This window comes from Pristiophorus japonicus, chromosome 6 (assembly GCF_044704955.1).
Source record: "Pristiophorus japonicus isolate sPriJap1 chromosome 6, sPriJap1.hap1, whole genome shotgun sequence".
NCBI classification, from domain to species: domain Eukaryota; kingdom Metazoa; phylum Chordata; class Chondrichthyes; family Pristiophoridae; genus Pristiophorus; species Pristiophorus japonicus.
This window is the reverse complement of record NC_091982.1, coordinates 117,481,220-117,504,206: the sequence shown is the minus strand read 5'-3', so window position 1 is coordinate 117,504,206 and position 22,987 is coordinate 117,481,220. Positions and strand designations below refer to the sequence as shown.

Sequence of the window (22,987 nt, the reverse complement as noted above, 5' to 3'; positions counted from 1 at the left end):
AAGCAAGTATATCCTTTCTTAAATATGGAAACCAAAACTGCATGCAGTATTCCAGGTGTGGTCTCACCAATACCTTGTATAGCTATAGCAAGACTTCCCTGCTTTTATACTCCACCCCAGTTTCTTAGTGGATCTGAGTGGTAACCAATCAGTTTCACAGCATATTTACAGTCCAGATCCAGATCGTGATCCATTCCACGATTGGAATACCCTCATCTGGCTCTCTGGGGACCACTGGTTCACTTAAACAAAATCAAACCACTGCGGATGCTGGAAATCTGAAACAGAAACAGAAAATGCTGGAAATTCTCAGCAGGTCAGGCAGCATCTGTAGAGAGAAAAATGGAATTAACATTTCAGGTCGATGACCTTTTGTCAGAACTGGATAAAGTAACTGGTTTTAAGCATGTGCAGAGGTAGGGAAAGGTGGGAGGGGAGGAAAGAACAAAAATGAAGGTCTGTGATCGAGTGGAAGACAGGAGAGATTGACTGACAGAAGGGATGATAGCTGTACAGGGTGTACCTCTCCAGTCCGCGACTCTCTGATCTGGAACCACCCGTGGTTTGGCATCAGTCCTGTGCCTGTAGCGTGAGCGGCGGCAGACAGCGGTGTGGGTCCGGGTGTGGCGGGGGGTGTGGTGTGTGTGGTGGGTGTGGCGGGGGATAGTGGGACTGGGTGTGGCGGAGGATGGTGGGACTGGATGCAGCGGCAGTGGGGAGGGGGTTGGGGGTGGCGGTGCGGCCGGGTGGAGGCAGCGGGGGTGGGGAGACACGAGCTTTAAAAAAAAAGCAGCAAACCAGCACGGAGAGAGAGAGTGAGGCCCCAGTTTCGCATCTGGAGCGTGGTGGAGGCGTTCAGGAGCCCGAGCGCTGTCATCAGGACCCGATAAGTCTAGGCTCAGCATGACCACCCGTGGTTTGACAAATTCTCTGTTCCGGCACCGGCCAGATCACGGGGATGTCGGACCAGAGAGGTCCAACCTGTATATAATGACCGTTCCCTCTGAGTCAGCCTGATCCACCCCCAATCACCCCCAACACCCCTTCCCCTTCTCACGACACCTTCCCCTGCAAGTGCAGGAGATGTTACACCTTCCCTTTTACCTCTGCCCTTTCCACTATCCAGTGGCCCCAAACACTCCTTCTAGGTGAAACAGCGATTTCCTTGTACTTACAAACATAGAACCATAGAAAGTAGGTGCAGGAGTAGGCCATTCGGTGCTTCGAGCCTGCACCACCATTCAATATGATCATGGCTGATCATGCAACTTCAGTACCCCATTCCTGCTTTCTCTCCATACCCCTTGACCCCTTTAGCCGTAAGGGACATAGAAATATAGAAACATAGAAAATAGGTGCAGGAGCAGGCCATTCAGCCCTTCTAGCCTGCACCGCCATTCAATGAGTTCATGGCTGAACATGAAACTTCAGTACCCCCTTCCTGCTTTCTCGCCATAACCCTTGATCCCCCGAGTAGTAAGGACTTCATCTAACTCCCTTTTGAATATATTTAGTGAATTGGCCTCAACTACTTTCTGTGGTAGAGAATTCCACAGGTTCACCACTCTCTGGGTGAAGAAGTTTCTCCTCATCTTGGTGCTAAATGGCTTACCCCTTATCCTCAGACTGTGACCCCTGGTTCTGGACTTCCCCAACATTGGGAACATTCTTCCTGCATCTAACCTGTCTAAACCCGTCAGAATTTTAAACGTTTCTATGAGGTCCCCTCTCATTCTTCTGAACTCCAGTGAATACAAGCCCAGTTGATCCAGTCTTTCTTGATAGGTCAGTCCCGCCATCCCGGGAATCAGTCTGGTGAATCTTCGCTGCACTCCCTCAATCGCAAGAATGTCCTTCCTCAAGTTAGGAGACCAAAACTGCACACAATACTCAAGGTGCAGCAAGACCTCCCGGCTCCTATACTCAAATCCCCTCACTGTGAAGGCCAGCATGCCATTTGCTTACTTTACTGCCTGCTTGAACCTGCATGCCTACCTTCAATGACTGATGTACCATGACACCCAGTTCTCATTGCACCTCCCCTTTTACTAATCTGCCACCATTCAGATAATAATCTGCCTTCCTGTTTTTGCCACCAATGAGGATAACCTCACACTTATCCGCATTAGACTGCATCTGCCATGCATTTGCACATTCACCTAACCTGTCCAAGTCCCCCTGCAGCCTCCGAGCATCTACCTCGCAGCTCGCACTGCCACCTAGCTTAGTGTTATCTGCAAACTTGGAGATATTACATTCAATTCCTTCATCTAAATCATTAATGTATATTGTAAATAGCTGGGGTCCCAGCACTGAACTCTGCGGCACCGCACGAGTCATGCCTGCCGTTCTGAAAAGGACCCATTTATTTCCACTCTTTGCTTCTTGTCTGCCAACTATTTCTCTATCCTCGTCAATACATTACCCCTAACAACATGTGCCTTCATTTTGCATACTAATCTCTTGTGTGGGACTTTGTTAAAAGTCTTTTGAAAGTCCAAATACACCACATCCACTGGTTCTCCCTTATCCACTCTACTAGTTAAATCCTCAAAAAATTAGAAGATTTGTCAAGCATGATTTCCCTTTCATAAATCCATGCTGACTTGGACCGATCCTGTCACTGTTTACCAAATGCGCTGCTATTACATCTTTTATAATTGATTCCAGCATTTTCCCCACCACCGATGTCAGGCTAACCGGTCTATAATTACCTGTTTTCACTCTCCCTCCTTTTTTAAAAAGTGGCATTACATTAGCTACCCTCCAATCCATAGGTACTGATCCAGAGTCCATGGAATGTTGGAAAATGACCACCAATGCATCTAGTATTTCTCGGGTCACTTCCTTAAGTACTCTGGGATACAGACTATCAGGCCCATGGGATTTATTGGCCTTCAGTCCCTTCAATTTCCCTAACACCATTTCCGACTAATAAGGATTTCCCTCAGTTCCCCTTCTCGCTAAACCCTCGGTCCCCAGTATTTTGGGGAGGTTATTCATGTCTTCCTTAGTGAAGACAGAATCAAAGTATTTGTTCAATTGGTCCATTTCCTTGTTCCCCATTATGAATTCCCCTGATTCTGACTGCATGGGAACTTAATTAGTCTTCAATAATCTTTTTCTCTTCAGATATTTATAGAAGCTTTTGCAGTCAGTTTTTATGTTCCCTGCAAACTTACTCTCATAATCTATTTTACACCTCCTAATTAAACCCGAAGTACTCCTCTGCTGAATTCTACCTTTCTCCCAGTCCTTAGGTTTGCTGCTTTTTCTGGCTAATTTATATGCCTCTTCCTTGGAGTTAACACTTTTCCTAATTTCCCTTGTTAGCCACGGTTGAGCCACCTTTCCTTTTTTATTCTTACGCCAAAGAGGGATGTGTAATTGCTTTAGTTCATCCATGTGATCTTTAAATGTCTGCCATTGCCTATCCACCATCAACCCTTTAAGTATCATTCTCCAGCCTATCCTAGCCAATTTCACGTCTCATATCGTCGAAGTTTCCTTTCTTTACACTCAGGACCCTAGTTTCTGAATTAACTGTGTCACTCTCCATCTTAATGAAGAATTCTAAAATATTATGGTCACTCTTCCCCAAGGGCCCCGCATGACCAGAGTGCTAATTAATCCTCTCTCGTTACACAAGACCCAGTCTAGGATGGCCTGCTCTCTAGTTGGTTCCTCAACATATTGCTCTAGAAAACCATCCCTTATACACTCTAGGAAATCCTCCTCCACAATATTGCTATCAGGTTGGTTAGCCCAATCAATATGCAAATTAAAGTCACCCATGATAACTGCTGTATGCTTATTGCAGGTGTCCCTAATTTCCTGTTTGATGCCATCCCCAACCTCGTTACTACTGTTAGGGGAGTTGTGTGCAGACCACCAAACATTTTCTGCCCTTTGGTGTTTCGCAGCTCTACCCATATAGATTCCACATCATCCACGCTAATGTCATTCCTTAGTATTGCGTTAATCTCCTCTTTAACCAGTAACACTACCCCACCTCCTTTCCCTTCCTGTCTGTCCTTCCTGAATATTGAATACCCCTGGATGTTGGATTCCCAGCCTTGGTTACCTTGGAGCCGTGTCTCCGTAATCCCAATTACATCATATCCGTTAACAGCTATCTGCGCAGTCAATTCATCCACTTCAGACTTGTTTTTTTTAACACTCTTTGTCTTGTTAGAATTATGTTGTAATGTGACCCTGTTTGATTTTTGCCCTTGATTTCTCTGCCCTCCACTCTTGCTTTTCTTCTTCCTGCCTTTTGCTTCTGCCCGCTTTTTATTTCCCTCTGCCTCCCTGCATAGATTTCCATCCCCCTGCTTTCTTCGTTTAAACCCTGCCCAATAGCACTAGCAAACACTCCGCCTTGGACATCGGTTCTGGTCTTGCCCAGGTGCAGACCGTCCAATTTGTACTGGTACCACCTCCCACAGAACTGGTTCCAATGTCCCAGGAATTTGAATCCCTCCCCCTTGCACCATTCCTCAAGCCATGTATTCAGCAGAGCTATCCTGAAATTCCTACTCTGACTAGCAAGTGGCACTGGTAGCAATCCTGAGATTACTACGTTTGAGTCTTACTTTTTAATTTAACTCCTAGCTCCCTAAATTCAGCTTGTAGGACCTCATCCCGTTTTTTACCTATATCGTTTTTTACCTATATTTTTTACCTCCCCCTCCAGAATGCACGGTAGCCACTTCGAGACATCCTTGACCCTTGCACCAGGAAGGCAACACACTATCCTGGAGTCTCGTTTGCGATCGCAGAAACGGTGATCTATTTCCCTTACAATAGAATCCCCTATCACTATAGTTTTCCCCCTCTTTTTCCTGCCCTCCTATGCAGCAGAGCCATCCCTGGTAACATGGACTTGGCTGCTGTTGTCTTCCCTGAGGAGCCACCTCCCCCAATAGTACCCAAGGTGGTGTATCTGTTTTGGAGGGAGATGACCACAGGGAACCCCTGCACTACCTTCCTACTCCTGCTCTACCTGATGGTCATACATTCCCTATCTGGCTGTGTAACCTTTGCTTGCAGTGTGACTGTTGTGTATCTGTAAAGCATGCACTCCCATGTTCCGCCACCAGGCTGTAGCCAACGAGCTGGAAGGAAAAGAAAGTGCTGCTAAAAGGAGAGCGGTCCTCCTCACAGTCTGCGGGGCACTGACCTACAGCCTCATGAAGAATCTTCTAGCTCCAGTGAAACCCACAGATAAGTCATATGAGGAGCTGTGTACACTGGTTCGAGAGCATCTTAACCTGAGGGAGAGCGTGCTGATGACGAGGTATCGGTTCGCCACGTGCCAGCGATCTGAAGGTCAGGAAGTGGCGAGCTACGTCGCCGAGCTAAGGAGACTTGCTGGACAATGTGAGTTTGATGGCTACCTGGAGCAAATGCTCAGAGACTTTTTTGTGCTGGGCATTGGCCACGAGACCATCCTACAAAAACTTTTGACTGTAGAGACACCGACCCTCAATAAGGCCATTGCGATAGCACAGGCGTTTATGTCCACCAATGATAACACCAAACAAATCTCTCAGCACACAAGTGCGAGCAATGTTCACAAATTAACTGGAACTGCGTTTGCGAGTAGAAATGTACAGGGCAGAAACCACGAGTCTACAACTGCCAGCAGTCCTCAGGTGACACAGATGACTCAGAGTCCCCAACAAAGGATGAATGCAAGGCAATTCACACCTTGTTGGCGTTATGGAGGCTTCCATTCAGCCTATTCATGCTGCTTCAAAGGGTATGTTTGCAAGAGCTGTGGAATAATGGGGCACCTCCAACGAGCTTGCAAACAAGCTGCAAGCTCTGCAAAACCTGCTAACCACCACGTGGCAGAGGAAGATCAGTTCATGGTGGATCAAAGCAATTTCGAGCCTCAGAGAGAGGGAGGAGACAGATGCTGAAGTACACGGGGTGCACACATGAAATGTCCACCTATAATGCTAAACGTAAAATTGAATGGCGTACCTGTAGCCATGGAACTGGACACTGGTGCTAGCCAATCCATCATGAGTGAAAAGATGTTTGAGAGACTATGGTGCAACAAGGCATTCAGACCAGCCCTGAGCCCCATCCACACGAAACTGAGAACGTACACCAAAGAGCTTATCACTGTTCTGGGCAGCGCCATGGTCAAGGTCACCTACCAGGGCACGGTGCACGAACTGCCACTCTAGATTGTCCCGGGCGATGGCCCCACACTGCTTGGAACGAGCTGGGCTAGGCAAAATCCGCTGGAACTGGGATGACATCCGAGCGCTATCACATATCGATGAGGCCTCATATACCCAAATCTTAACAAATTTTCTTCCCTTTTTGAGCCAGGCATTGGAAACTGTTCCGGGGCGAAGGTGCGGATCCACTTGGTCCCAGAGGCATGACCCATTCACCACAAGGCGCGAGCCGTACCTCACATGATGAGGGAGAGAGTGGAAATCGAGCTGGACAGGCTGCAACGCGAGGGCATCATCTCCCCAGTGGAATTCAGCGAGTGGTCCAGCACGATTGTTCCAGTACTCAAAAGTGATGGCACGGTCAGGATTTGCGGCGATTATAAAGTAACTATTAATCATTTCTCGCTACAGAACCAATACCCGCTACCTAAGGCAGACGACCTATTTGCGACGCTGGCAGGAGGCAAGACGTTCACCAAGTTCGACCTGACTTTGACCTACATGATGCGGGAGCTGGAGGAGTCTTTGAAGGGCCTCACCTGCATCGACACGCACAAGGGATTGTTCTTCTACAACAGATGCCCGTTTGGAATTTGGTCAGCTGCAAGGATCTTCCAGAGAAACATGGAGAGCCTACTCAAGTCGGTACCACATACGGTGGTCTTTCAGACGAAATATTGGTCATGGGTCGGGACACCGCCAAGCACCTACAAAACCTGGAGGAGGTCCTCCAGCGACTGAATCGCGTAGGGCTGTGGCTGAAGAGGTCGAAATGCGTCTTCACGGCAACAGAAGTGGAGTTTTTTGTGGAGAAAGATTGCGGCGGATGGCATTCGGCCCACAGACGCCAAGACAGAGGCTATCAGGAATGCGGCCAGGCCACAGAACATCACGGAGCTGCGGTCGTTTCTCGGACTCCTCAACTATTTTGGTAACTTCCTACTGGGGTTAAGCACCTTTATAGAGCCCCTACATCTGTTATTGCGCAAAGGTGAGAACTGGGTATGGGGAAAAAACCAAGTAATTGCTTTTGAGAAAGCCAGAAACATTTTATGCTCCAACAAGCTGCTTATATTGTATAACCCGTGTAAAACACTTGTGCTAGCATGTGACACGTCGTCGTACGGAGTCGGTGTGTATTACAACAAGCTAATATTGCGGGGAAGTTGCAACCTGTCACCTATGCTTCCAGGAGCTTGTCTAAGGCCGAGAGAGGCTACAACATGATTGAGAAAGAGGCATTAGCGTGTGTGTGTTCAGGGTAAAGAAAATGCATCAGTCCCTGTTTGGCCTCAAATTTGAGCTGGAAACCGATCACAAGACCCTCACTTCCCTGTTCACTGAAAACAAGGGGATAAATACTCATGCATCAGCCCACATACAAAGATGGGCACTTGCTCTATCAGCATATAACTATACCATCCGCCATAGGCCAGTCACCGAGAACCTTGCGGAAACTCTCAGTCGGCTACCACCACGGGGGTGAAAATGGCGCAGCCTGCAAACTTGTTGATGGTGGCGCAGCCCGCAGACTTGTTGATGGTCACAGAAGGGTTTGAAAATGATAAATCACCTGTCACGGCCCGCCAGATTAGGACTTGGACCAGCCAAGATCCTCTGCTGTCCCGAGTAAAAAAACTGTGTACTGCATGGGAGCTGGGCCAGCATCCCCGTTGAAATACAAGAGCCAATCAACCCGTTCCAGCGGCGAAAGGACGAGCTGTCCTTTCAGGCAGACTGCCTGTTGTGGGGTAACCGCGTAGTGCTACCAAAAAAGGGCAGGGAGACATTCACCTCAGATCTTCACAGCACACACCCGGGTATAGTAATCATGAAAGCGATAGCCAGATCCCACGTATGGTGGCTCGGTATCGACTCTGAATTAGAGTTCTCTGCACGGCAATGCAGCGTATGTGCTCAGTTGAGCAACGCGCCCAGAGAGGCACCACTAAGTTTGTGGTCCTGGTCCTCTAGACCATGGTCGAGGATCCATGTCGACTATGCAGGCCCGTTTCTCGGTAAAATATTCCTGGTGGTGGTGGATGCTTTTTCAACATGAATTGAATGTGAAATATTGTTGGGAAGCACCGCCACCGCCACCATTGAAAGCCTGAGGGCCATGTTTGCCACCCACGGTCTGCCTGACATACTGGTCAGTGACAACGGGCCATGTTTCACCAGTGCCGAATTTAAAGAATTCATGACCCGCAATGGGATCAAACATGTCACCTCGGCCCCATTTAAACCAGCCTCCAATGGGCAGGCAGAGCGGGCAGTACAAACCATCAAACAGAGCCTTAAATGAGTCACAAAAGGCTCACTCCAAACGCGTCTGTCCCGAGTACTGCTCAGCTACTGCACGAGACCCCACTTGCCCACAGGGGTGCCCCCGGCTGAGCTACTCATGAAAAGGACACTTAAAATCAGACTCTCACTGGTTCACCCCAACCTGCATGATCAGGTAGAGAGCAGGCGGCAGCAACAAAATGTAAACGATGGTCGCGCCACTGTGTCACGGGAAATTGATCTGAATGACCCTGTGTATGTGCTAAACTATGGACATGGTCCCAAGTGTATCGCGAGCACAGTGATAGCTAAAGAAGGGAACAGAGTATTTGCAGTCAAACGAGACAATGGACAAATTTGCAGAAAGCACCTGGACCAAACGAGGCTGCGGTTCACAGACTACCCTGAACAACCCACAGTAGACACCATCTTTTTCGAGCCCACAACACACACCCCAAAGGATCAACGACACCATGCCGGACCAGATAATCGAACCCATCACGACCAACACCCCAGCAAGGCCAGGCTCACCTAGCAGCCCTGCAGGGCCTACAACACGCCAGCCCAGCGAGAGCACAGCCAACACACCAGAACAGACATTTGTACCGAGGCGGTCCACCAGGGAAAGAAAGGCTCCCGACCGCCTCACCTTGTAAATAGTTTTCACTTTGATTTTGCGGGGGGAGTGATGTTGTGTATCTGCAAAGCATGCACTCCCATGTTCCGCCACCAGGGAGCTCATCCCCTGAAGTCCTAAGGGATCCCAGCATCCCTTAGGAGCACTGTATATAAATCGGCCCTTAAGGCCTGTTCCTCACTCTGGAGTGTCTTATTAAAGACTGAGGTCACTGTAACTTTAACTCCCCTGTGTGCAGCCTCATCTGTGTTAGAAACACAATAGTAACCAACTCACTAAACGTGCTATTCACGATATCCTCAGCATCGCGGATGCTCCAGAATGAATCCATGTGCAGCTCCAGTACCGCAATACATTCTGTCAGGAGCTGCAGCTGGATACATATCCTGCGCATTTATTTGTCAGGGATACTGGAAGCGTCCCTGACTTCCTACATAGCACAGGAGGAGCATGACACAGGTCTGAGCTCTCCTGCCATGGCTTAACCCTTAATTTAATCTAATTGATAACAACGCCAAAGGTTTCTTACTGATCAGAAAAGAAAAAGAAATAGAAAAAGATTAAATACTTACCAATCCACCAGCCAATCACTTATCCTCTTGGCTGTGACATCACACTTTGATTTCTTTTTACTTCTTTGTTTACCTTCTGCCCCTGCAGCTGCACCATCTGGCTTCCTCCAACTGCTGGGCCCCCTTTTATGGGCACCGCTGCTCCCGACCTGCTCCGCTACTCCGACTCTGCAACTCCCGCTCTTTTTAAACTGCCCACTCCTCCAACTCTCTGATCCTCGTCAGAAGTGAATTCCTCGCCTACCTCCGGCCCTCCTGCTCCTCGGACTCCTGGCCTCCCGAACTCACGGACTTCCACTCTTGGACTCTCCCGAACTTGGACTCTCCCGAACTCACCTGACCTTCTTTCAATTTAGTGTACTGTATTCACTGCTCACGATGGAGCCTCCTCTACATTGGGGAGACCAAATGCAGATTGGGGGCCCACTTTGCAGAACATCTTCGTTCAGTCCGTAAGTGTGACCCCGAGCTTCCGGTCACCTGTCACTTGAATTCTCCACTCCATTTCCACTCTGACCTCTCCATCCTCGGCCTCCTACACTGTTCCAATGAAGCTCAATGTAAGCTCGAGTGGCAGCACCTCAGCTTTCGATTCGGCACTTTACAGCCTTCTGCATTCAACATGGAGTTCAGCAAATTCAGTCTATAACCTCTGCCCTTTGTATCACATGGCAGCTGCTGATATTTCTGCCATCTCCATTTACACCAATTTAGACCCATATTTTGTTTCTGTACTTGTCCCATTACCATCTCCTTTTGCTTTGAACTATCATCCCTTTTGCCATTCAATCTCTCCTGCCTTCCACTGTATCACAGACATAAAAACATAGAAACAAAGAAAATAGGTGCAGGAGTAGGCCATTCGGCCCTTCGAGCATGCATCGCCATTCAATGAGTTCATGGCTGAACATGCAACTTCAGTACCCCAATCCTGCTTTCTCGTCATACCCCTTGAGCCCCCTTGTAGTAAGAACTACATCCAACTCCTTTTTGAATATATTTAGTAAATTGGCTTCAACAATTCTGTGGTAAAGAATTCCACAGGTTCACCACGCTCTGGGTGAAGAAGTTTCTCCTCATCTCGGTCCTAAATGGCTTACCCCTTATCCTTAGACTGTGACCCCTGGTTCTGGACTTCCCCAACATTGGGAACATTCTTCCTGTATCTAACCTGTCTAAATCCATCAGAATTTTAAACGTTTCTATGAGATCCCCTCTCATTCTTCTAAACTCCAGTGAATACAAGCCCAGTTGATCCAGTCTTTCTTGATATGTCAGTCCCGCCATCCCGGGAATCAGTCTGGTGAACCGTCGCTGCACTCCCTCAATAGCAAGAATGTCCTTCCTCAAGTTAGGAGACCAAAACTGTGCACAATACTCCAGGTGTGGCCTCACCAAGGCCCTGTACAACTGTAGTAACACCTCCCTGCTCCTGTACTCAAATCCCCTCGCTATGAAGGCCAACATGCCATTTGCTTTTTTAACCTCCTGATGTACCTGCATGCCAACCTTCAATAACTGATGTACCATGACACCCAGGTCTCGTTGCAACTCCCCTTTTCCTAATCTGTCACCATTCAGATAATAGTCAGTCTCTCTGTTTTTACCACCAAAGTGGATAATCTCACATTTATCCACATTATACTTCATCTGCCATGCATTTGCCCACTCACCTAACCTATCCAATTCACTCTGCAGCCTCATAGCATCCTCCTCGCAGCTCACACTGCCACCCAACTTAGTGTCATCCGCAAATTTGGAGATACTACATTTAATCCCCTCATCTAAATCATTAATGTACAGTGTAAACAGCTGGGGCCGCAGCACAGAACCTTGCGGTACCCCACTAGTCACTGCCTGCCATTCTGAAAAGTCCCCATTTACTCCTACTCTTTGCTTCCTGTCTGACAACCAGTTCTCAATCCATGTCAGCACACTACCCTCAATCCCATGTGCTTTAACTTTGCACATTAATCTCTTGTGTGGGACCTTGTCGAAAGCCTTCTGAAAGTCCAAATATACCACATCAACTGGTTCTCTCTTGTCCACTCTACTGGAAACATCCTCAAAAAATTCCAGAAGAATTGTCAAGCAAAATTTCCCTTTCACAAAGCCATGCTGACTTGGACCTATCATGTCACCTCTTTCCAAATGCGCTGATTTGAAATCCTTAATAATTGATTCCATCATTTTACCCACTACCGATGTCAGGCTGACCGGTCTATAATTCCCTGTTTTCTCTCTCCCTCCTTTTTTAAAAAGTGGGGTTACATTGGCTACCCTCCACTCGATAGGAACTGATCCAGAGTCAATGGAATGTTGGAAAATGACTGTCAATGCATCCGCTATTTCCAAGGTCACCTCCTTAATTACTCTGGGATGCAGTCCATCAGGCCCTGGGGATTTATCGGCCTTCAATCCTATCAATTTCCCCAACACAATTTCCTGACTAATAAGGATTTCCCTCAGTTATCCTCCTTACTAAACCCTCTGACCCCTTTTGTATCCGGAAGGTTGTTTGTGTCCTCCTTAGTGAATACCGAACCAAAGTACTTGTTCAATTGATCCGCCATTTCTTTGTTCCCCGTTATGACTTCCCCTGATTCTGACTGCAGGGGACCTACGTTTGTCTTTACTAACCTTTTTCTCTTTACATATCTATAGAAGCTTTTGGTGTCTGTTTTAATGTTCCCTGAAAGCTTCTTCTCGTACTCCATTTTCCCTGCCCTAATCAAACCCTTTGTCCTCCTCTGCTGAGTTCTAAATTTCTCCCAGTCCCCGGGTTCGCTGCTATTTCTGGCCAATTTGTATGCCACTTCCTTGGCTTTAATACTATCCCTGATTTCCCTTGATAGCCACGGTTGAGCCACCTTCCCTTTTTTATTTTTATGCCAGACAGGAATGTACAATTATTGTAGTTCATCCATGCGGTCTCTAAATGTCTGTCATTACCCATCCACAGTCAACCCTAAAGTATCATTCGCCAATCAATCCTAGCCAATTCACGCCTCATACCTTCAGTTAGCCTTCTTTAAGTTCTCGACCATGGTCTCTGAATTAACTGTTTCATTCTCCATCCTAATGCAGAATTCCACCATATTATGGTCACTCTTCCCCAAGGGGCCTCGCACAACGAGATTGCTAATTAATCCTCTCTCATTACACAACACGCAGTCTAAGATGGCCTCCCCCCTAGTTGGTTCCTCAACATATTGGTCTAGAAAACCATCCCTTATGCACTCCAGGAAATCCTCCTCCACCGTATTGCTTCCAGTTTGGTTAGCCCAATCTATGTGCATATTAAAGTCACCCATTATAACTGCTGCACCTTTATTGCATGCGCCCCTAATTTCCTGTTTGATGCCCTCCCCAACATCACTACTACTGTTTGGAGGTCTGTACACAACTCCCACTAACGTTTTTTGCCCTTTGGTGTTCTGCAGCTCTACCCATATAGATTCCACATCATCCAAGCTAATGTGCTTCCTAACTATTGCATTAATCTCCTCCTTAACCAGCAATGCTACCCCACCTCCCTTTCCTTTTATTCTATCCTCCCTGAATGTTGAATACCCCTGGATGTTGAGTTCCCAGCCCTGATCATCCTGGAGCCACCTCTCTGGAATCCCAATCACATCATATTTGTTAACATCTATTTGCACAGTTAATTCATCCACCTTATTACAGATACTCCTTGCATTAAGACACAAACACTTCAGGCTTGTTTTTTTTAATACCCTTTGTCCTTTTAGAATTTTGCTGTACAGTGGCCCTTTTTGTTCTTTGCCTTGGGTTTCTCTGCCCTCCACTTTTCCTCATCTCCTTTCTGTCTTTTGCTTTTGTCTCCTTTTTGTTTCCCTCTGTCTCCCTGCATTGGTTCCCATCCCCCTGCCATATTAGTTTAACTCCTCCCCAACAGCACTAGCAAACACTCCCCCGAGGACATTGATTCCAGACCTGCCCAGGTGCAGACCGTCCGGTTTGTACTGGTCCCACCTCCCCCAGAACCGGTTCCAATGCCCCAGGAATTCGAATCCCACCCTGCTGCACCACTGCTCAAGCCACGTATTCATCCGCACTATCCTGCGATTCCTACTCTGACTAGCATGTGGCACTGGTAGCAATCCCGAGATTACTACTTTTGAGGTCCTACTTTTTAATTTAGCTCCGAGCTCCTTAAATTCGTTTCGTAGGACCTCATCCCTTTTTTTACCTATGTCGTTGGTACCAATGTGCACCACGACAACTGGCTGTTCTCCCTCCCTTTTTAGAATGTCCTGCACCCGCTCCAAGACATCCTTGACCCTTGCACCAGGATCGTAAGGGCCACATCCAGCTCCCTTTTGAATATATCTAACGAACTGGCCTCAACAACTTTCTATGGTAGAGAATTCCACAGGTTCATAATTTTCTGAGTGAAGAAGTTTCTCCTCATCTCGGTCCTAAATGGCTTACCCCTGGTTCTGGACTTCCCCAACATCGCGGGAATCAGTCTGGTGAACCTTCACTGCACTCCCTCAATAGCAAGAATGTCCTTCCTCAGATTAGGAGACCAAAATTGTACACAATATTTAATGTGTGGCCTCACCAAGGCCCTGTACAATGGCAGTAAGATCTCCCTGCTCCTATACTCAATTCCTCTCGCTTTCAAGGCCAACATGTCATTTGCCGCCTTCACCGCCTGCTGTACCTGCATGCCAACTTTCAATGACACCCAGGTCTCATTACACCTCCCCTTTTCCTAATCTGCCACAATTCAGATAATATTCTGCCTTCCTGTTTTTGCCACGAAAGTGGATAACCTCACATTTATGTACATTATACCGCATCTGCCGTGCATTTGCCCACTCACCTAACCTGTCCAAGTCACCCTGCAGCCTCTTAGCATCCTCCTCACTGCTCACACTACCACCGAGCTTAGTGTCACCTGCAAACTTGGAGATATTACATTCAATTCTTTCATCTAAATCATCAATGTATATTGTAAATAGCTGTGGTCCAGGCACTGAACCTTGCGGTGCCCCACTAGTCACTCCCTGCCATTCTGAAAAGGACCCGTTTATTCCTACTCTTTGATTCCTGTCTGCCAACCAGTTCTCTATCCACAATTATCCCCAATACCATGTGCTTTAATTTTTCACACTAATCTCTTGTGTGGGACCTTGGCAAAAACCTTTTGAAAGTCCAAAAACACGACATCCACTGGTTCTCCCTTGTCCACTCTACAAGGTACATCCTCAAAAAATTTTCGAAGGTTTGTCAAGCATGATTTCTCTTTCATAAATCCATGCTGACTTGGACAGATCCTGTCACTGCTTTCCAAATATGCTGCTATATCATCTTTAATGTTTGATTCCAACATTTTCCCCACTGCTGATATCAGGCTAACTGATCTATAACTCCCTGTTTCCTCTCCCTCCTTTTTTAAAAAGTGGTGTTACATTAGCTACCCTCCAATCCATAGGAACTGATCCAGCGTCTACAGAATATTGGAAAATGACCACCAATGCATCCACTATTTCTAGGGCCACTTTCTTAAGTACTCTGGGATGCATCCTATCAGGCCCTGGGGATTTATCAGTCTTCAATCCCATCAATTTCCCTAACACCATTTCCTGACTAATAAGGATTTCCTTCAGTTCCTCCTTCTCGCTAGACCCCGGTCCCCTAGTATTTCCGGAAGGTTATTTATGTCTTCCTTAGTGAAGACGGATCCAAAATATTTGTTCAACTTGTCTGCCATTTCTTTGTTCCCCATTATAAATTCGCCTCGTTCTGACTGCAAGGAACCTACATTTGTCTTCACTAATCTTTTTCTCTTCACATATCAATAGAAGCTTTTGCAGTCAGTTTTTATGTTCCCTGCAAGCTTACTCTAATACTCTCTTTTCCCTTTCCTAATTAAACCCTTTGTCCTCCTCTGCTGAATTCTAAATTTCTCCCAGTCCTCAGGTTTGCTGCTTTTTCTGGCCAATTTATATGCCTCTTCCTTGGATTTAACACTATCCCTAATTTTCCTTGTAAGTCATGGTTGAGCCACCTTCCCTGTTTTATTTTTATGCCAGACAGGGATATGTGGCCAGAAGCACATTTCAGGGTCAAATACGACGCCGAGGTTGCGAACAGTCTTGTTCAGCCTCAAATTAATGCTAGGGAGAGGAATGGGGTTAGTGGCTAGGGAGCGCAGTTTGTGGCGCAGACCAAAAACAATGGCTCGGTCCTCCCAACATTTAATTGGAGAATATTTCTGTTCATCTAGAACTGGATGTCTGACAATTTAGATACCAAGCAGGGGTCGAGAGAAGTGTGGAGAGGTAGAGCTGAGTGTTGTCAGCGTACATGCGGAAACTGCGCAGTATTTTCGGATGACGTTGCCAAGGGGCAGCATATAGATGAGAGAAAGAGGGGGCCAAGGATAGATCCTTGGGGGACACCAGAGGTAACGATGCGGGGGTGGGAAGAGAAGCCGTTGCAGGTGATTCTATGGCTACGATTAGATAGATAAGAATGGAACTGGGTGAGTGCAGTCCCACCCAGCTGGACGATGGTGGAGTGGTGTTGAAGGATAGAGTGGTCAAATGTGTCAAATGCTGCAGACAGGTCGAGAAGGATGAGGAGGGATCGTTTACCTCTCACAGTCACAAAGGATGTCATTCGTGATGAGAGCCGTTTTGGTGCTGTGGCAGTGGAGGAAATCTGATTGAAAGGATTCAAACATGGAGTTTCGGGCAAGATGGGTATGGATTTGGGAGGTGACAACACATTCAAGGACTTTGTAGAGGAAAGGGAGGTTGGAGATGGGAGGTAGTTTGCAAGGACAGAGGGGTCAAGGGTTGTTTTTTTGAGGAGATGGGTGATAACGGCAGATTTGAAGGAGCGGTGGACAGTACCTGAGGAGAGAGAACCGTTAACAATGTCAGCTAAAATGGGAACCAGGAAAAGAAGTTGAGTAGTCAGCAGTTTAGTGGGAATAGGGTCAAGGGATCAGGAAGTGGGTCTCGTGGACAAGGTAAGTGTGGAGAGGACAAGAGGGGAGATCAGAGAGCAACTAGAGAGAGATGTGAGGTCAGGGCAGGGCAGGGGGGAGCCTCCGAGGAAGTTTGGCCCAGTGGGCTGGGGGACGTTGATAGATGTAGTTGTAGGAGCGTTTGGAGAAAGAAACTGCAACCTGTGTCTCTTCCGTCTCAGCTCCCGGGTGTCTCTTTGATTCTAACTGAAATCTTCCACTCCTACAATCTTCTGCAATTTGTTAAGACCCCCTTATATCCTTACACATTCAAATCCTTTGGCGTCTTCCTGAAACAATCACTGGCTGACGCCCCAAAAGCCAATCATAAAGATGCCATGTTTGTAGCACCCTGGCGTCTGCAGGGTTTTAGTCTTCTGACACTCTTACATCATCTGTTTTTGACCAACAAGACTCCTAGGGTAGCTATGGCAACACAAAAGGAATATGTCTCCATAGGTTGAGATATGGTCCTTGCTGTTGGCCTTAGTTTTTATTCACTGTGGATGTTATAACATTCCAGCACAATGGTAACTGCACCTAACCTTGGTTCCCAGGCTCACTGTCCCATCCTTACTGTTGGCTAATATCCAACCTTCACCCAGAGCCTCACTATTCGACTATAGTAATCCTCTTTCGTACCCCAGGTTGTCTAATTACAGATTACTCACAGACTTTAGCTATAAGCAAAAGGGTTAATTGCCATACACAATTCAGGTTATCATTGCATACAGTTGATGATTACAGATTCTTGTATTTAATTCTTACACACGATTATAAATCCACTACTGATAAGATAATGAAGCAAGTATTCTAAAAAACAGCTAATCTATGATAATCTTACAGTAGCCAGTGTCCATGGAAACCTTCCCCAGTGAGAAATTAAGGTGTTCCAGGCATGTTATGGGGATTTGGCCCTGCAATTTACTGTTTTGTTGCAGTAACTTAGAATGAAGGGTGGTGGAAAGACCTTTACGCACCGTTTGGATTGATACACAGGTCAATGAGCCCTGTGCCCAGGGTCCCAGAGCATGTATAGGGCCCCGGTGTAATGTATTCGCTTCATGGGTTCTTTGCTTCAGAAATCATAACAGCAATATGTTGCTCAGAACTAGTTGATTTATTAGCAAAGGTTTATCAATCGCATTAACAGTTCATCCACCAGGCTCACAACCACCTGCCTCATCGTGGATCCCCTAAACCCAACTGGCTGGGGTTTTATTGAGTCTCCCGAACATCAGGTGACTTGTTTGTATACAGGTCCAAATTACGTTACTGAAAATGGCAGGATTCTAGCGTATATATTAATCTGAAGCAGTCACGGTAATTGCAGGACTTTCTGTCTGTTGATGGATTCCAGGCTAATGTTGAATAAATGCTCTAAATTTATTTCCTCCCAATCCTTCCTCCAAAAAAAGAAGTTTCAATATTGAAGAAAGGAGTTGGAATCCGTATCTGACAGCGGGCAAAACTCAATGACTTTGAGTAGATGATGCATGGAGCAGCTATATCTTGGATTGTTCTTACTGAGAATGTATTGCAATTAATACATTCACTGGTTTAGTCCTTTTGGATGCTTAATTTTAATTAGATGCTGATAGCAGATAATTGCTGTGATATAATAGAGCCTGGGGATTAAAGTCACAGAATGTAGTTTTATTTTTGTGCGTGATAAAATGAAGCAATTCAAGTATAGTGCATTGTGACTTTGGTTTATTCCGAATGCCGTTTGTTAAACTCTGCAGGCCGATTTCTTCATGTACCTTGCTACATGGTTATGTTTTAATGATTAGAGGGATGGAGATCAGAGGGTCCCCAAATTTCTTGTTGCTCTGGGCCCCAAGAACTCTTAATCGGGCTCTGGGTGGAACGGGAGCAGACCTGAGAAACTCCCCAGCCCTGGTATCAGAAAGTACATCATTATTCAGCATGTTTGGAAGAACCTGTCTGGCAGTGTAGTGGAGGTAAACCCAATGGAATGATTTAACATACTCTTAGTTACTCCCCCGTCCCTATCTCTCTAACCTCCTACAAGTACAACCTTCCAAGAATGCTGCGCTCCTCCAGATCTGCCTTCTTGTGCATCCCCCACTTCCTTCGCCCCACCATTGGCGACCATGCCTTCAGCTGTCTTGGCCCTGAGCCCTGGAAATGCCTCCATAAACCAATCCTTCTCCCGGCCTCTCTCCTTCTTTAAAACACTCCTTAAAACCTACCTCTTTGACCAAGCTTGTGTTCACCTGAGACGATGAAGGAATGGTGTATTAATTGGAGGGGAACTTGGAGGTGGTGTTGTTCCCATGCGCCAGCTACCCTTGCCCTTGTAGGTGGAGAGTCGTGGGTTTGGGAGGTGCTGTCGAAGAAGCCTTGGTGAGTTGCTACATCTTTTGTCTGATTATGCTCTTGTGAAGCACCTTGGAATGTTTCAGTATGTTAAAGGTGTTATGTAAATTCAAGTTGTTGTTAGGTTGAAGGGTTAGGACGGTCCCTGCAGGTGGGCCGAATAGCCTCCTTTTGTGCTTGCTATCCTTGGGTTATTCTCAATCTGTACATTAAATACTTTGTTTTTTTCCCTTAAGCTAAACTTGGAGACACAAGGGATCTGGAAGATATTATTGCAAACCTGGACCAGACGATAGCAGGTACATAATCCTTTAAATAAGTATTTAGCTAACTCAAAGGCTGTATTTACAATCTGCATTACCTCTTGCTTAGCCCTCTCCCCATGGAAGCATCGTTCTCTAAGTAAGCACGAGGTGACGATGACTGGAGTGAGTTGCTGCCACTTCCCATTAGTTTTTCCGTTGCCATATAGAATCTTCACCAACACTCAGCCTTCCAGTATGGATCTGCTGTCTTGTTGCCACACATATATGATGGGTTTAAAGATACTTCCTATAGTCCCAGATACAGGGCTGGTTCAGGTTATTTTCTATAGTCCCAGATACACTGGTAACTGGTGGGATGCCGCAGGGATCCGTGCTGGGACCCCAACTATTTACAATCTATATTAATGACTTAGAAGAAGGGACTGAGTGTAACGTAGCCAAATATGCTGACGATACAAAGATGGGAGGAAAAGCAAGGGTGAGGAGGACACAAAAAATCTGCAAAAGAACATAGACAGGCTAAGTGAGTGGGCAAAAATTTGGCAGTTGGAGGATCATGTTGGTAAGTGTGAGGTCATGCACTTTGGCAGAAAAAGTCAAAGAGCAAGTTATTATTTAAATGGAGAAAGATTGCAAAGTGCTGCAGTACAGCGGGACCTGGGGATACTTGTGCATGAAACACAAAAGGATAGTATGCAGGTCCAGCAAGTGATCAGGAAAGCCAATGGTATCTTGGCCTTTATTGCAAAGGGGATAGAGTATAAAAGCAGGGAAGTCTTGCTACAGCTATACAAGGTATTGGTGAGGCCACACCTGGAATACTGCGTACAGTTTTGGTTTCCATTATTACGAAAGGATATACTTGCTTTTGGAGGCAGTTCAGAGAATGTTCACTAGCTTGATTCCAGGGTTGAGGGGGTTGACTTATGAGGTTGAGTAGGTTGGGCATCTACTCATTGGAATTCAGGTGATCTTATCAAAATGAATAAGATTATGAGAGGACTTGACAAGGTGGATGCAGAGGGGATGTTTCCGCTGATGGGGGAGACTAGAATTAGAGGGCATGATCTTAGAATAAGGGGCCATTTAAAACAGAGATGAGGAGAAATTTATTTTCTTGAGGGTTGTAAATCTGTGGAATTCGCTGCCTCAGAGCTGTGGAAACTGGGTCATTGAATAAATTTAAGACTGAAATAGACAGTTTTTAAACGATAATGAGTTATGGGGAGCAGGCGGGGAAGTGGAGCTGAGTCCATGATCAGATCAGCCATGATCTTATTGAATTGCGGAGCAGGATCAAGGGGACATATGGCCTACTCCTGTTCCTAGTTCTTATGTTGTTATACAGGGCTGGTGTAAAGGTACTTTCTATAGTCCCAGATACAGGGCTGGTGTAAAGGTACATTCTGTAGTCCCAGATACAGGGCTGGTGTAAAGATACGTTCTATAGTTCCAGATACAGGGCTGATTTATGACATTAAATAACCTGCTCGCCAACAGTTCTGTTCAGGTTCTGCCAGAACCAATTGACTCCAAAGTGGTCGTCTCCTTGATTCAGACCTGGGTTCCAGGAGGTGAATGTCAAACGAAAGGAGAGTACCTGGTTTTAGGTGAAATAATGAACACGTTTAGTTGTAATTTGATATTGAGTTACAATATAGCTCCCTTCTTCCCCTCCCCCATATCAACTCCCAGCAATCTGGCTTCTAATCTAAAGCATTAGACTTGTATCTAACACATCCCTGAAGAATATCTTTGTATGCTAGAATGCTTTCACTAATTTGCGATTAAAAAGAGTAATCTTAGGGGATCATCATCATTGCCATTTGGATATTGCTTAGCAGGACCCCTAACACTAAACAGTGACTCATTATCTCCCACAGCCTCACCATACAGAGGCATCAAAGGATTGGGTGGGGCCGAGACAGTTTGACTCCTGATTTAAAGTGATATGATGAAACCCTGTCCTGGAAAAATAATTTGTTCCTTTTGTTGGCAAGATCAACTGAACATTTTTAGACAAGAGTTGTAATGTAACTTTGCAGAATTTCTCATTATCTCAAACCCAGTCACTTTTTAAGTGATCGTTTACACTGTATTGAACAAACACAGGCTGTAATGAACTGCCCCCCCTCCCCCACTCCTAATTGTGTATCGAGTGCAGTGAACCTTTTTTCCTTGTTGCAGAGATGATGTAACTCAAGATGACACACCCTGCTACTGTTACACGAGGAAATGCAGTGCCTGAAGAGGTCTCGCTGACCGGATGCAGCCTCGGACAAACTTGGTCCCGCATGCTCCAAAACTTGCTTGCGAAGTTGAGACAAAGTGTGCTGATGAAACTATTTAAGGGATGTTTCTGCCTTGTGCCAGCAACCGAGTTACACAGGAAGCAAGCTTGTTTTAAAAGCAGTTGCATTGCAAATTGATTCTTGTGGTTGCAAACTTCCTGTATGTCAAGTGGAAAGCAATGTCAAGTTCACACTGCCTTTAGCTCACTGGAGACAACCCGCATTCTTAACACAAACTTATTCTGATTTCAAAACTGCCGGTCCATATAGTGCTTGTACATTTTGTTAAGTAAATATTTATCTATTTGAAATCAATTAACTACTAGAACTGTCTATATTTTGCCTTCTGAATGAATTTGAGGGCAGCACACTTGCCTCTGAGTCAGACGGTTGTGGATTCAAGTCCCACTCCAGGAACTTGAGCACATAAATCTAGGCTGACACTCCAGTGCAGTGCTGAGGGAGTGCTGCATTGTCAGAGGTGTCATCTTTCGGATGTGACATGAAACTGAGGCCCCGTCTGCCCTCTCTGGTGGACAGAAAAGATCCCATGGCACTATTTCGAAGAAGGGCAGGTGAGTTATTCCCGGTATCTTGGCCAATATTTATCCCTCAATCAACATATTGATTGTCTGGTCATTATCATATTTCTGTTTGTTGATGCTTGCTGTGCGCAAGTTGGCTGCCGCGTATCCCACAGTACAGCAGTGAGTACACTCCAAAAGTACTTCATTGGCTGTAAAGCACTTTAAGACGTTCGGTGGTCGTAAAAGGTGTTATATAAATCCGAGCCTTTCTATTTATTTTAAACCTGGTGGGGTGTAAAAATATCTTGTGCAGTATCGCAAAGCAGGTGAGCACATAATCCAGGCTGACCCTCCAGTGCTGTACTGAGGGAGTGCTACACTGTCGGAGGCAGCGTTTCTCAGATGGGACGTCAAACCGAGGCCCCGTCTGCTCTCTCAGGTGGGTGTAAAAGATCCCAAGGTGCTATATCAAGAGCAGGAATGTTTTCTCGGTGTCCTGACCAGCAGTTGTCCCTCAGCCAACACTGTCAAAGACACATTAATTGGTCATTCAGATATGTTGATGGGGTTAGATGAAGTAGGGTGGGAGGAGGCTCGATTGGAGCATAAACTGCAGTATAGACCAGTTGGGCCAATGGGCCTGTATCTGTGCTGTACATTCAGTGTAATTTATCTTATTGCTGTTTGTGGGAGCTTGCTGTGCACAATTTACATACCAGTTTTGCTAAAAAAAATATTAAACATACTTCAAAAGTGATTGGTTGTGGAAGAGCAAAACTACAGGCCATCAATATAAGATAGTCATGAAGAAATCAAATAGGGAATTCAGAAAAAACTGCTTTACCCAGAGAGTGGTGAGAAT

The 22,987-nt window shown here is 46.1% G+C and overlaps 1 protein-coding gene across 9 annotated transcripts in view; it reads left to right on the top strand.

Moving 5' to 3' along the window:
* The window catches only part of LOC139265225 (uncharacterized), a 152,558-nt gene extending 130,693 nt beyond the window's left edge, over positions 1–21,865 (top strand). For all 9 annotated transcript variants that reach the window (XR_011593511.1, XR_011593510.1, XR_011593508.1 and 6 more), the window contains 2 exons: positions 19,278–19,340; positions 21,495–21,865. Coding sequence is in view for 4 of the 9 variants with exons in the window: in XM_070882154.1 (XP_070738255.1) it covers positions 19,278–19,340; positions 21,495–21,505 (74 nt within the window). In the remaining 5 variants the exon portion in view is untranslated. The remainder of the gene's footprint in view (positions 1–19,277; positions 19,341–21,494) is intronic.
* The last annotated feature ends 1,122 nt before the right edge of the window (positions 21,866–22,987 follow it).